This window comes from Xylona heveae, assembly GCF_001619985.1.
Source record: "Xylona heveae TC161 unplaced genomic scaffold L228scaffold_8, whole genome shotgun sequence".
Classification (NCBI taxonomy): Eukaryota; Fungi; Ascomycota; class Xylonomycetes; order Xylonales; family Xylonaceae; genus Xylona; species Xylona heveae.
Genome location: NW_017264200.1, coordinates 534,795 through 548,789, shown reverse-complemented (window position 1 = coordinate 548,789; position 13,995 = coordinate 534,795). Strand labels below are relative to the sequence as shown.

The 13,995-nt window shown below is 47.8% G+C and overlaps 5 protein-coding genes across 5 annotated transcripts; all 5 read right to left on the bottom strand.

The window, feature by feature from the left end:
• Positions 1-508: 508 nt before the first annotated feature.
• On the bottom strand, positions 509-2,732 carry L228DRAFT_284229 (hypothetical protein). Its single transcript, XM_018336206.1, has 3 exons — positions 2,679-2,732; positions 2,345-2,620; positions 509-2,274 (listed from the first exon to the last, which is right to left on the bottom strand). Exons 2-3 carry the CDS (start codon positions 2,364-2,366, stop codon positions 695-697), a joined length of 1,602 nt encoding a protein of 533 aa, XP_018186718.1. The 5' UTR covers positions 2,367-2,620; positions 2,679-2,732; the 3' UTR covers positions 509-694.
• A 345-nt stretch (positions 2,733-3,077) lies between these two features.
• On the bottom strand, positions 3,078-4,764 carry L228DRAFT_262212 (kinase-like protein; the record flags this gene model as incomplete). The annotated part of the gene is made up of 6 exons (XM_018334393.1): positions 4,390-4,764; positions 4,282-4,328; positions 3,997-4,214; positions 3,741-3,901; positions 3,532-3,680; positions 3,078-3,443 (listed from the first exon to the last, which is right to left on the bottom strand). Exons 1-6 carry the CDS (start codon positions 4,523-4,525, stop codon positions 3,078-3,080), a joined length of 1,077 nt encoding a protein of 358 aa, XP_018186717.1. The 5' UTR covers positions 4,526-4,764.
• A 1,181-nt stretch (positions 4,765-5,945) lies between these two features.
• Positions 5,946-6,609, bottom strand: L228DRAFT_167444 (hypothetical protein). Its single transcript, XM_018329443.1, has one exon. The coding sequence runs from the start codon at positions 6,386-6,388 to the stop codon at positions 6,023-6,025; it is 366 nt and encodes a 121-aa protein (XP_018186716.1). The 5' UTR covers positions 6,389-6,609; the 3' UTR covers positions 5,946-6,022.
• Positions 6,610-7,228: 619 nt separating this feature from the next.
• Positions 7,229-8,653, bottom strand: L228DRAFT_248935 (putative phosphoglycerate mutase). Its single transcript, XM_018332976.1, has 3 exons — positions 8,447-8,653; positions 7,944-8,311; positions 7,229-7,808 (listed from the first exon to the last, which is right to left on the bottom strand). Coding segments are annotated over exons 1-3 (723 nt in total). The 5' UTR covers positions 8,448-8,653; the 3' UTR covers positions 7,229-7,454.
• Positions 8,654-9,340: 687 nt separating this feature from the next.
• Positions 9,341-13,884, bottom strand: L228DRAFT_240036 (hypothetical protein; the record flags this gene model as incomplete). Its single annotated transcript, XM_018331202.1, has 7 exons — positions 9,341-9,463; positions 9,522-9,782; positions 9,848-10,464; positions 10,514-11,038; positions 11,091-13,384; positions 13,451-13,800; positions 13,846-13,884. The coding sequence occupies 7 exons, from the start codon at positions 13,882-13,884 to the stop codon at positions 9,341-9,343; spliced, it is 4,209 nt and encodes a 1,402-aa protein (XP_018186714.1).
• Between the last annotated feature and the right edge of the window lie 111 nt (positions 13,885-13,995).

Below are 13,995 nucleotides of genomic sequence, written 5' to 3'. Positions count from 1 at the left end.
GAAGAGAGGCGATATATCAAAGTATGTGGACACTCATACGACACTCCACACTGTCACATCTCGAAATCCCTTTCATCTTCTAAGCCTTTTACAACTCCATGTACTCATTTCGCAGCAAAACCGTCGTGAGACCAGGCCTTGTAGAACAGCCAGGGTACCGTGAAGATCAGCGAGACTTGTGAAAAGGTGTAAGAAAGCGCAACACTAAGCGTGTCGTAAAGCATTGTAAACTGTCGTAAATCTGCACAATCTCCCAGGAGCAAAATGAGCGGGACAAGGTAAGCGGGAGCTGTTTTACCTGGAATATACTCATTTTTTAGCGAGTTTATAGCCCACAAAGGGCCATTTTGTAAGTACCTCTACACTAAAGTCCGAGAGGTCCTCGTGGTCGCTTACGCCAGGTTACGACGGTGACGCTCTTTTCTTCCATTACAAGTGGTGAAACGTAATGTAACTTCGCAAAGACATGATGAATCGGCGTCTTTCAATAATTGGACAAGCACACCTTGTTCTGGATATTGCATGGATGGATGGCTGACTAGATTGCTGACCATGTAGATGTCGTCGAGGGGACGACGGCTAAAATGCTACATAAAATGCTAATATGAAATGAATTGAAATGAAAGAGCAAGATTGGAGTCAAGCTAAGAGAATAGCAAAAATAGAAATAAGGCAATATAGGGTATCTAAAGTCTCAAAATAATGAACTCTGCTTCTTTGACAACTTTTTGCCACTGCGGTCATCACTACTACTTCTGAGACCAAAGAAACTGCGCTTCTTTTGGCCGAGATTTCGGCCATGAGCATCGTTCGTCGGGGCTAATAGGTTTGTCCCAAAGCTAGGGCCAGATGTATGATTCTGGCTAATGAGACTCGGACCTGAACCTGTACCTCGACTTTGACCAGGGCCATATGATTGATGAGGGACGGGCTGAGGAGGAACCGGCCGTCGAGCAGGACTAGGGCTCGGACAAGGATATGCATGGAGCAGAGGTGCGGAATGGGCTTGTCGCGGGGGCAAAGAAGGATATGCCTGCCCCTGCCCCTGCCACTGCGGTTGAGACTGTAACGGTCTCTGATGATGACCCTGAGACATGCGTTGTTCAGCAAGATAGACTCTCCTGAGCCGCTCAGTTTCGCGGTCAATTTCAGCTTTTCGGCGACCTTCCTCTTTTAATTCCGCTTTGGATATTTTTTTGGCCAGTCGTTCCCCGGCTAATTCAGTGCGCCGGCGCTCGCGGGCTTCGGTCTCTGCCTGTTGCCGCAATCGAGCACTTTCGACTTCAGCTTCCCACTGGCGGCGCGGATCGAGGTTGGACGCGGAACGAGGAGACAAGACACCCGAACTATGGCGTCTCAAGTCGGATGGTGGAGCCGACTGAGATGGGCCACTTATTGCAGGTCTGGCCCCGTGTGCTGGGTCTGAAAGAGCCGAAGGCTCATGAATTGTAGGAAGCTGTGGAAGGCTGGTCCCAGAGACTGCTTTTCTATGTATGTGAGGAGGCACACTTGCTCTTCTCGGTGGGGAGTACTCTGTAATATTGAACACCTGGCGAAAGTTTCCGAAGAACATATCCTTGATCACAGCCGCGCTGAGAAGTATGACTATTTCAAGTCCCTTGAAATCTTCCATGTCGACACGATGAAGATTCGGCTCGTAGATTGATACCGCCTTCATCGATTCGAACATGGCAATAGTAATATCTGGTTCTTTGCTCTTTCGAGGCTTTGCTTTCGGGTCGGTCGTCTTGCCGGACATTGTACACACCATTTCCTTTGACAGCTTTTCTTTCCTCCAAGTGAATTTTATTCTTGGCGTCGTCGGTGCGATTGTTGGATCGCTCAGACTGCGATCCAGAGATGAGCTCGATGGCTGTCGGAAAGTGGTCTGCGGCATTTCGAACTCCCAGCTCGGCGAACCACCCCATGTGGATTGTTTGTACTTGACGACAACTTGCTGGTCCGGCCCATAGAGCTGGATTGTAAATTCTGTCGGCTGAAGGGGTTGCGGAAGGGGAGGAATCCCGCCGTTCTTTCGAATCGCTTCTTGGGATAGCGTTGGATGTGTCCATTCGGGCCGCACAAGAACTTCAGCATAAGGAACATCTGGCATATAAGGGTCGAGCATAGCTACAGTGTAGCAGTTGTGCGAATCTGGCAGGGCGGGGTCCATGTGATGGAGAGCGTAGGCGGGCTCTGGTTCCGAGCCATGCTGGGTAAAGTTGAATGTCGCATGATGCTTGATGCCATCTGGGGCAATGCTAAGGAAGAAGGCTTTCATACACTGTTAGATTTTGTGACTCTAATGTTTGCCAGAATTCACCAGGTCTAACATGGCACATACTAGGAAGATTCTCGTCGAGCATTTCTTCTCTACGAGCCAAGGCTGGCAAGGAGTTCACTTAATGCCAGAGGATGTGGAGGTTTCGTCTTGAGGCATCTGAGAAAGTCGGATGCCAAAGTGTCGGCCAAATACCGGCGGCTCCAATGGCATTATGTTGAGACAGATCCCGTCAATTGAAGGAGCTAAAGGAACTACGTAGGGTTTGGTTGCGTCCGAGGGGTACGTGACGTGGGGAGCGACGGGAACAATGACGGTTGCCTTGTCCGGCGAACGCACCTGAAATAGAAACAGTCACAACACAGTCCTGTATCCTTACTGGCAGATCATTTGATACCTTATGTTATGCATTATCGGGATTATTGAAAATGCCTACATCCAATCATTCTCTTCTATCCATCTTTTTTCTTCGAATCATCCTTCTGCAATGTTCCTTGCATTTTCGTCATTCAATTGACCCCTCGGAGCATCGCCACACCGGAACCATGTGAAGATCCGTGGAATGCTTCGTTTTAGCGAGTGGCTGTGCTCGGGAGCGTCGTCATAGTCGCCAGCAGAGCCATGTACAGTATGGCTTCCGAGTTCCATTACGGAGTATTGCTGTTGTTTAGATTGAGCATGACTACAATATCCGAACAAAGTCTCTTCAAGAGTTGTTTATCATTGTTACGCCATATTCTCTAACCCCAATCCGAAATCAAGAAAACCAAAAGAATTGCACAGAGCTTAAACCAACTCAGGAATACGCTGCAGGAATCCGATCTCCCCTCTCCCCAGTGCCAACATATTTCCTCCCCTCTTCAGTTGTATCTTTCCAGACGCTCATCGCCTCTTCGACGCGCTCATTCAAATCGAGGGCAGTCGGTCTGCTAGGACTATTTGTGCGCAGCATATCATACACAATTTTTCTCAACGCAAAAGAATATCGACTTGGAATGGCTTGGACGTAGTCATGAGCTCCTCCCGACGAAGTGTCAAGCGATGCCGCTCCAGTCGGACCCGTCTCAGTGGGTGCTTTGCCCACCATCATTTCGTACAAGACAGCTCCCAAAGCATAAATGTCCGCCGCTCTAGTTCGAGGGCGCATGAATCCGCGAACCTCCTATAACGTTTCAGCATAACCAGACTTGCGCGTCTTGAGCGTTGAGGACACTGAAATCGCAAATGAAAACACAACACACTGGACTCACCGGCGCAAGATACTTATTAGACTCGCTCTTGAAAACCCGCAAAGGCATGATGCGATCGTGCTGTCGATCAAGCGCAATCAATGCCCGCTGGAACCCGCCGAGCTTTACTCGGCCATATGTCTCGTTTCCCTCTGGAGCGCAGAAATATACTAACAAGCATTATCAGTGCCATGCGCCGCACAGGTCAGCTTGTCTAGGAGCTAACGTACTCTTTGTCGGATTAATATCCGTCATCAAGACCGGTTGCCAGTCATCGTCATGCTGCATGTGCGAATTAAACGGGTAGGAAATCTTCTGCCCAAAATGTAGCCATAGCAGGGCTTGAGTCATGCCAGCGAGAACATGCCAGACCAGGCTCTCCGGTATTTCCCTTGAGAATCATTTCTCATTAGCATCTTCTCCCAAAATTTCCCAAGTACTCAATATGTGAAGGAGCTCAAACGCAGAACAGTGGAACAAACTTACAGCGCAAACTCGTCCGGTCTCCGGGAGAGTAATCTATTCAAGGTTCCTCTCTCGCAGTATTCCCACACTGCATAGTCAATATCTCCACCCAGCTCTTCTCTGTCTCGAACAATGCCCACTAAACTGACGAGATTCGGATGGTTCAACAGTCTCAAAAGCGACTCCTGGGCTTCAGCGAACGCGGGCAAAGTGTAGATGAAACTCCGAGCGAGGAAGATCTGCATTTCATTTCATCAACTCGCTATTCAGAATCCATTTGAGGTTATCAAAGAAAAGGCACGGTACCTTTCCATCAGTCCTTCGTCGCGTTATCCATAGTTTTGGAACCGTATCTAGTAATCTCGTCAGTATTGGTCAAAAGTCTATCTACAGCGACAGTATCAATCTGCTCACCCTTCCCTTCAAGCCATTTATAATTAGTATTTGGCCTTTGACCTGGCACTTCAGGAACATGCTTTAGCACTTCAATATGCTCGTATTTGCTGACGCTCAGTCGCCCACCAAGTTGCGGGTGTCGAGACGAATTCATTCTCGGCACTGTAATAGAGATCTTTTTTTTTCCTCGTTTTAAAACGATTGTATGTCTTTAGGAATAAGTTCGACGAAGGAACCTGCATGTCGCAAGTAGAAAGTTCATATCGTGGCCCATGGGGGTGTTTGGGCATCCTTTGTTCCATTCTCTTCGACACTTTGACCAGTCCGCACAAAGAACTCAACACTTGCCATACCCTACCTCAATCCCAATATTTTCATTATTATATCGTGCTCAATCTAAGGAATAAAAAGGATTGTAATTTCCAATACTGAAAATAAATCCAAGTTGCAATGTGCTATCGTGCTATCATTATTAAAGCTTGGCCGTAGATAAAGACAAAACCAAAGTGTCAGCGTATCGTCACAACTGTCGCAAGTCCTTCCAATATCTCCTGCGAAACCTGAAACAGCTTTAATATACGAATTGAGCCAGTAAAAACAATAGAGAACAAAGAAGCAATCTTTCAACATACTAACATCAACCTTGTCCAGCAATCAGTCCCAAATCTCCAAAACAATCCCCCATACTTAAAGCTGTCAATCCGTCTTACCATCGAACGCTCAAAAGCGAAAACAAAGCAAAAAGTTTTTCTTTATACCCTCGTTTCAAATTTCACATTTCTCGTGTGGATTTCTCTACCGCATTTTCCAAATCATCGTCATCCTCGATCGCAGAAGAAGAAGCACCGTGTCGAAAAACTGACGTTGCGGACTTCCAAATCGACGCAAGTTTTTCTCCTTCTCCTTCTCCTTCTGCTTCCGAAGAGGAAGGTACGTTTTCTGTTGCATTGAGATTATTTCCCTCCGAATGGACCGAGTCGCCGCCATGTGAGAATTTGGATAGAATGCTACTTCGTCGACGATGATGATGATTATGATTATGGGCTTCATCGACGTCGTCTTTGTCGGCGTATGCAGGTGAACCGAGAGTATCTGATGGACGTCCTAATCACCATTTTGTCAGCTGAAATTGAGGTCCGGCGGTGATTGTTTGGATAAGGGAACAAAAAAAATCTATACAATCTGGAGTGAAATATATATATGATAAAAGATATACTCTCCGCTGGGTTTATATAAGGGCGCTGTAGGGAACTTACGCAAATTCCCAACCCCTCCGCGTCCATAACTCACATATCGCTCCTCGACGACATGCGTTTCAGTCTTCATTTTGTCTTTTTCGTTTTATTTCGTCTTCCAATTTCCGTCTTCTTTCCACCTGATTTGTTTAATTTTCGAACTTCTTTTATTCGTCAAAGCGCAAGTGCACGATAATGCACGATAATGCGATCAATATGGGATCAAATATGACGTTTATATATCTTGTGTTGTCATATATGTCGATATAAGCATTTCAGTCCTTCAGTCATTCGTCTGTCAATATTGACAATATTGCATATCAAAGTGTAACTTTATATCTCCTGGTTGGGCCCTCACAAGGTCATATATACTCTGGGAGTTACCCCACAGCAATACCGCCTTTTCCCTAAATACTCTATACGCATGGACAAAAAATCCTAGATAAGCCGGCCCGCCCCCTTCTTACTGGCCGAAGCGGCAGGCCAAGCTTTTCTGAAAGGCCATCATCGCCGTCCGTAGCCCTGCGAGTTATCACTTTCCTACCGTGTCCCGTCGTCCCAATCGTCTCACTTGTCCCCCGCCAGGGGAGTCCAGGGTGGTGGTGCACGATACACACTATGACGCGCATGACGCCATGTGTGACAATGGGCGAAGTTCCAACCAGTATGGCCATAGATAACGGCAAGTACGACAAATTGGGATAACGTTTTCTATGTGACATTTGGAGAGAGAGAGATAAGGAAATTGCGTTGCGCTCATTGGTGATTCCCTTTTTTTCCATGAGATTTAGTCCGGGAACCTTAAACAACCCAAGTCAAAACAATCTGGGGGAGGGAAATCCTGGGGGGGAACGGAATAATCTGGGGGAAACAAGGGAACGAACGATTGGGCGCCTGGCGCCTGGGCGCTGCATTCGGCAAATGGATTTCGCGACCAGCCAGCCAACCAACCAACAACTCATAACATAACTACCTCCTTGGTTAAGCTTTATGGCAGACGGGATCGACATGGAGATAAGCCTCTCCGGGCGAGTTTACCAATCTTCACACACCTCCTGCGCACTTCCTTTTAATAATAGGAGGAAATAGCAGTACAAACCGTAGGAGGGAATACACATTTTAATAGTAATAAGGGTAAAGAGGAACGAACTTTATGCACAGCGTTGTAATAAACACACGAAAATTGTATAATAGAAGTACGTTCTGTATAAGAGTACGGACTGTATATTAAGTAGTAGCAATACAGAAGACACAAGATGTATAATAGAAGTACAAAAAACGAAGTATATGCATAATAGCTAAGATGGTACAGGTGAATTAACTTGATGTAGTACTCCGTACGGAGTATAGATTGCTAGATCGAAGGGTACTCGATAAGCCACAAACAGCGTCACTGACATCACACGTCGGTTGGAGTCCATTATGGAACGAATAGGGTGTGTTAGATTATGGGAGAGGGGAGGATAGAGATAAGAAGTCGTCTGCGTAGGAGAGTGCTTGTTGCATGTGATTATAGATTCTCAAAAAGGTTGGTCTCTTAAGGGACTGACCAAGGACAGCTACCATTGCAAATAAGGTGTTTCAGTGCTTAAGGTTATAGAGAATAGATGGGTACTTTCAGTATGAGCAAAGTGCATTATATTTGCAAGTCTGAGAGTCTAAGTCTAAAATGGGTATGCATATATGTAAAGGAAAAAGAGAATCGTCTAATATGAAATGATGCCAGTATATGCAAGTCATATCTCATAAAAAGACGAAAGAAACAAGATGTCTATCTCTCCAACTGAATCAAATCACCAAATAACTTCCGATTCACAAGAAAAGAAAAAAGATACCTCGCACAGACATTTAGGCAACCGCCTTGATCTCTTCCGCAGTGCGCTGCTGCGTAACTTCCAGCTGTGTCTTCTCGGTCTCAGTCAGAGGCTGCTCAGCGCCGCGTCTCCGCTCACGAGACTCCGCAGTCTCCTTGAGCGAGGCATTGTCGCCCTCCTCATCGACAAACTCATAGGTGCGGAATTCGCAGTTCTTCCAGCCGGTGCCCACGACGGGGTCGAAGCCCTCCCAGTCCTGGTTGAAGTGGTGCAAGAAACCACCGTGCGTGACCATGACAATCTCCTTCTCCGGTCTGGCCTTGAGCCATTGGCGCGCGGCCTTGGCACGGGCGGTCAAGGCGACATCAGTCGGTGCCCATCTTCCTTTCTATACAAATTCGCTGTTAGCTAATGCACTCCTTTCAAAGCCGGGGTATCGACGACCGCCAATTGAATAGCTCATATTTTTGAGTATTCAATGCGCCAATCGTGAACATTAAAGGGGGGGGGAGGGAACACCAACCTTGCTGTTCCAGTCCTCTCCCACACGCGAGAGATCCACAGGCTGGTCCTTGAACTCCTCCTTCAGTTTAGGCAGGTCGCTGCCGGTATCGCATTTATTATCGCTCGTTTCCTGAATCTCGGGAAGCGCAATAACCGTCAGACCACGCTCCGTCTCGGGCTGGAATCCGATCAGGCAAGTGTACATGGTTCGGCGAATAGGAGAGGCGACGAGAAGATCAACGTTCTTGTGGTAAGGAAACTTCTTGCGGAGGTCCAGACATTGCTGCTGGCCCAGCTCGGTGAGGTCAGGGTCCTGGATGCCGTAAAACTGTCGACCAAGGTTGTGAACGCCCTGGGCGTGACGGACGCAGTGGACGATGGGAGCCACTGTCGCAAGGCAAGCATATTAGCATCAGGCCCGAAATAACAAACAGCGTTACCATGGCATAGAAAACCACATGTATGAAGCCCGCGAAAAAATAGGACAGGCCCAACAAGAGCTAGGAAATAGAGCCGACTTACTTATTCAACGTGTTATATTGGAGTCGCAAAGTGCGGGGCAATTGAGTAGGTAGATGTTTTGTTGACGATATAAATTGTAATACAGGGGATGCAGCCCTTATATGTAATGAGTAACTTTATATGACTCAGGGCGGGATGGCAAAACGTGTCAAAAAAAGTATGTACAGATCTCTTCAAAATCGGAGGAGAGTACTCCGTGGATGAACTTGTGTATGGCGTTGTTTGGTAACCAGTCAGACGTGGGGGTGGGTAAACGAACCACGGGAATCAGGTGGAAGAGGAACGTGGGTGAGAGAGACTAAAACACCTCATACGTCAAAGAGTCAGGCGCTTCTCGCTTCTTCTCTGAAAAATTGTCTGCCTTTTGCCCCTCGGGTCCCTCCCGGCGCTGCCGGCCGTTCCTCGGGTTCACCCCTATTGGTTGGCGCCTCCAGTAATCCGCCGGAAGATTTCGGTTAAACGTTAACCCGGCGCTAAATGCTACCTCCTTGGGCGACTTCCCTTTTTGGACTCAATATCAACCCCCACGTTCTCCGAAGTTTGGACAGAAAAGAAATGAGTGTGGGGGTGAGGGGAAAGGAGACGGGCAAGAACTAAGAGAGAGATTATCAAGAGAACAATAGGTAAATGCGACATTAACATTTATATGCATAGAGGTACCCTTGAAGCAAAAAGAAAATGCTAAACCCTGCGCCGCCCGTGTCATACGATCCCACGCTTCTGCCCTCGAGAAATATGAAAAAGATCGATAGAGGAAATGTACAGAGGAGTAGAAAGGCACCAGCAACCGTGAATGGACTCACTCCTAAAACAATGCAGAAAGACAAGAACTGTAGGTAGCTTAGGAAAATGGTCATGCTCATAACCAGTCCCAACGCCGTCGCCTCAAAATAATCACGGAACGCCGAATCCTTTGCCGTTCTCTAATGCAAGTCGGAGTTTTTCTTCAAGTTTTGCTTTGCTGGAATATTCGGGTAACAGCAAGCGTCCAAAGCAAGTGAGACTAGTTGGCACTCTCTATTTCTTTTGGTTAGCATCTACTCTTCAATGCAAGGCGGAAACATCCAAAACTTACATCACTATCCGGCCCATTTCGTTGGATAACAAATAAAATGCTCTCCACTCCATTGACAGGTACGCGATCACTTGCAGTCACAAATTCCAAAAGGTGTCTCTTCTCCACGGGAGAGAATTGCCGGACAATCTGCCAAAACTGTTGGATGAGCGGGTGACCAGAACTATAGCCGTCCTCGTAACGAGCGGTGCGTTCCAGAGCGTCAATATCAATACCCTGAACTCCTTCGACGATGCTTTGGAAGGCTTCAGGAGAGAACATCTGCACTATCGTTAGTAAAGGACTTGATGAACAGAAGTGGTCTTGCTGAAGCAGTGGAGCCATACCGATATTGCTTTGCGGTCCAAACAGACAAAAAAGCCCCGAGCAAAAGCCTCATATTGTGGCCGAATCGACTTATCAGTCAACCAGAAGATATAGTCTTTGACAAATTGCTCGCGATTACTATTTGTGACCAGCTCCGCTTCGTCTTCCGATGGCTCATGAGACACAAGTTTATCTAGAACCGCGCCCTCTGTTCGAGAATGGTCGGGCTCGAAGTTAGTCGCTCTCTTCTTTCCTTTCTTGCTGGGACTGTTTGTAGGCGGCCACTCAGAATTCCGGTCGAATTTCAGCATATCTACATTCATCACCTTGCCAAAGGCGTCGAAGCTGAAGTCATAGGTCCTCATGAAGATGTCTCCCACATCACCTTCGTTCCATTCTAACAACTCTGTAAGGCCTTTCGCCAGCTCCGGCCACCCGTCTTGGATATGTTCAATCTTGGTGGATTGCTGGCCCAAGAGCTTTCTGTATAGAGCTTTTGGGAACGTAATAGGCAATGTCAATCCGTTGTAAATGGCAATCGAAAATAAGAGACCCAGTAGCTCGAATTTGTACAGTGGTTCCAACGAGCAAGGCCGGAACCAAGTCATTCGAGTTCGGGAATCCACGGTAAAGGTTCCTACAGAGATATTAGAATGGAGAAATAAAAACACGTTGAATGTTCGTACCGTAATCTGAGTTGAGCGCTTCGCTGATGACCAGTCGGAAAAATTCCTGTTGTACACCACCATGATCCACGCCTTCCTCACCTTCACCCATCCCCATTCTGACTTTGAGTGGCCTCATGAGTTCTCTCTTTTCTCGACGCCACAACTGATTGAGAGCATCCAGCAAGACTTCATCTCGACGGACTTCCAAAACCAAGTACGTAGACATGGCTGTTCTCAATCGGTTGTAGAGACGCTGGTCCTCGCGGCTCCCTAATGGTTCGGCAAATGACATCTGCAGAACCAGCCGCGTCATGGTTACAGAAGCTTCAAAAGCCTTTGACATGTTTGAATAATTAATCGCTCGGAAGTAGCTGACCAAAGATGAAGGCGGAAACAGGAACGGGTATGATAAGATATGAACCGTCTTGGGGTTACGAGAAGACGAGAGCCATTCAACAGGCACCTCCATCGGGTCAAGTCGATCGGCGAGGAACGGAGTGTGGAACATTTCAGGCGTCAGACTGAATCGCTTCCGATTATTGTCTAGACTTCGTGTTAATGCAATTCACTTTATCATCGTTTCCCCAGTACTTACAAAGGTAAGAAAGAAATTCCAGAGCTCCCCCGACAACGCCCCATCGCTTTATTTCTCCTTTTCCATCCCATTCTTTTAAAAGAGCACTGCGAAACCATTCCAGCGCAGCCGCTGGAACCGACCATCCCGGTTCAGCGATGGTCTTGGTTACAACTTTAGACCCGGTCTCGTGATCTCCCTTGACAGTTTGTTCAAGGTGGTCTAAAATGATATCGAATAGGCGCTTTTCTGATGTAACGCGACCCATGTCATTGTCTCCTTTGGCCTCAGATATGCGAGAAAAGCATACGCGGGCTGCCACGGCCCTGAGAAATCTGCCGACGAAGCGGAGAGCTAAATCATCTTCAAGAACATCAATCCCTTGAAGCATAGGATTGACTAGTGCGCTATCGGCCGCAAGCAGGTTCACATCCGGTACGACTTTTCCGTGAGCTCGTAGGCGGCGGATAGCAACCCACGACTCGAGTGAACCCTTGGGAACTGCAGCCGCTAATGCGTGAAGCCCAATAATGAAGAGATGTGCTGCATCCGATTCAACTATAAACTTTGGCTCAAGGATATGGTTTTCTGCTGATTCTCCTGGTCCATCAAGCCCACCCTCTGGCAGCGACGATGGCTGCGCGGTGCTCTTGATTCGTGGGCTTCGCAGAGGGGTGAGTTCGGTTGGTGACACAAAGAGCGACTCATAGCCCTGCCACAGACTTATAAACAACATGCTATCATTCCTCCGCATAAGCATGCGCATTGCTGTGTCAATGTCGCGAGTCTGAGAGCCTTTGGATATGGTGGAGGAAGAAATCTGGTCATGCTCAATCTCATCACGAAATGATAGAGTCATTGCCTCCGGAGAGGAAAAGACATAGTAGATGCTTTGCGCCAAGAACGCCCTCGTTTCTAGATCACGCAGACTGAGAGCACGTCTGAGAGACCGCTTACCACGAGGTAGATTGAGGTTGATCGAGCGGAGGAATTCACGCTCCTCGGTGCTGATAGGGTCTGCAGAATCTTCGAGTTGTAGTAATGCCATGGCTATTTCATATGACAGATGTGATAATGACTGGGGCGGGTTGAAAAGCTTTGTCTGAAATGTGTCTATAGGACCCAATTGATCAATTCCATGCGGGGTATCAATAAGACTTGTCTCCTTCGCTCGGGCTTTCCCATTCGAACGAGAAGGAGTTTCCCTTGGAAGCCGTGGCGTCTTATTTTCATTCCTAGACTCTTTTATTCGATGGCTATGATGCTCTCGCTTTGCTGATTTCGCATCATGTCTTCGCTTCTCCCGATGACGAGCCTGCTCCGGGGATTGCGTGGACGGGAAATACGTTGGATCAAGGGTACGACCCATGGGCGTATTAGGAGGAGGAATTCGCGAAGCCTTTGTGTGGCTTTGGTGAGAAAGTCGAGGTTTTTGAACCTGCAGTACAGGTTGCTGCCGTTTTTCAATGTGGAGCGAGCATGATCTTGGCCTATGGCCTTCTGCCAGACGAGTGGCGTCTGCTGCGTTACGCTCAGAATGCCCGTTTCTTTGCAGATTTGGTCTGCCATAGCCCACATGAGATTCTTCCCCATCTTCATCACCATCATCATCTGGCGCTGCTGGGTTTGCCTGAACCGAGGTGTGTAAGGTTGCTGGGGCACCAGAGACGGCATAACTCTCGTCCTGTCCAACTGGGCCAGGAGAAGCAAGCATCGACAAAGCGCTTGACTCTTGGTCCTCCTTCCCTTCTGGAAGGAAATTCAAGGTGGCGGTTGAAGTAGGGAGAGGCAGCCACTCGAGCATTTTCATTGAAATCGTATCAAATAAATTTTGCGTAAATGATTTGGGGTCCTTTTTTTTCTGTTCCTTTTTTTGCTTTCGGTCTTCCTGTTCTGCCGATTCAGACTCCGCTTCATTCTGCCTTGCAAAACTTGCGTCTCTAGGCTTTTGAGGTAACGACTCTTGACGGAAAGCTGGGGTTTCGCTTGAATGATTTTGTTTGGCAGAAGAGGACCAGCTCTTGTGCCGCGAGCCATGCTTTACATGCCTAGCAGGTTTTCCTTCCCGCTCTATATTTGATTGATGATTTTGATCCAGTGACAGGGTGGTCTCGAAATCCGGTGGGATAACCGGCTGATGTGGACAAAGATCCTTTTCCGGATCTTCTTGTGTGGCCAAATAGCATGCAACCGTGCGAGCGCTAACGGGAGTCAACTTCCGCAAGGGTGCTTCGGTAATCCTTCGACGACATGAAAGACATGTGGGAGTGGTGCAGGCGGGGTTCTGACAACCATAAAGTAGCTGATTGATATACCTAGGAAGTACTGTCAGCATGCTTGCTCTTGCGACAGAATTTGAGAAAACTCAGTCCACCACCTACCGCCTCACTAGGAGATGAAATCGTGTGTTCCGCTCTTCTTGCTGTACGCCCCAAAGGCGTCGTCGATCCCTTACATAGATGGTATTCTTCACCAGAATATCCGGGGCATTAGATGGTAAAGTCGCATAGGGAGTGTCGAAGGGATATCTCGGTGTTGACGAAGAAGAAGTCCCTCCCTGAGCGCCTGAGCCTCCTCCAATAATTCTAGTCATATCATCGGCCGGGATTGTATTCCGGGTGCAGGCCTGAAACTCAGGTCTCCCGGGATGCGAGTCTCTCGGAGCTTGCGGCGAGCGGAGATCGGAGTGCGAACTCGTGTTTCGAGGGCTATCTCGCCCAACACATAACAGCTGAAAAGGAGTTATTGATATTTTTAAGAACTATAAAGTCCTTACTATCCATCTGAGAACCTCCGGTATGCCTTGCTCATTCATGTGCGAAGTGTAAGCCTAAGACGTCATTCACTGTTTATTGCCAGTCGGATGTGGAAGCCTGGCGTGAAGGTTACATGGTTGGTTGCTCTGGATGACCGAAGCCAGACGAGC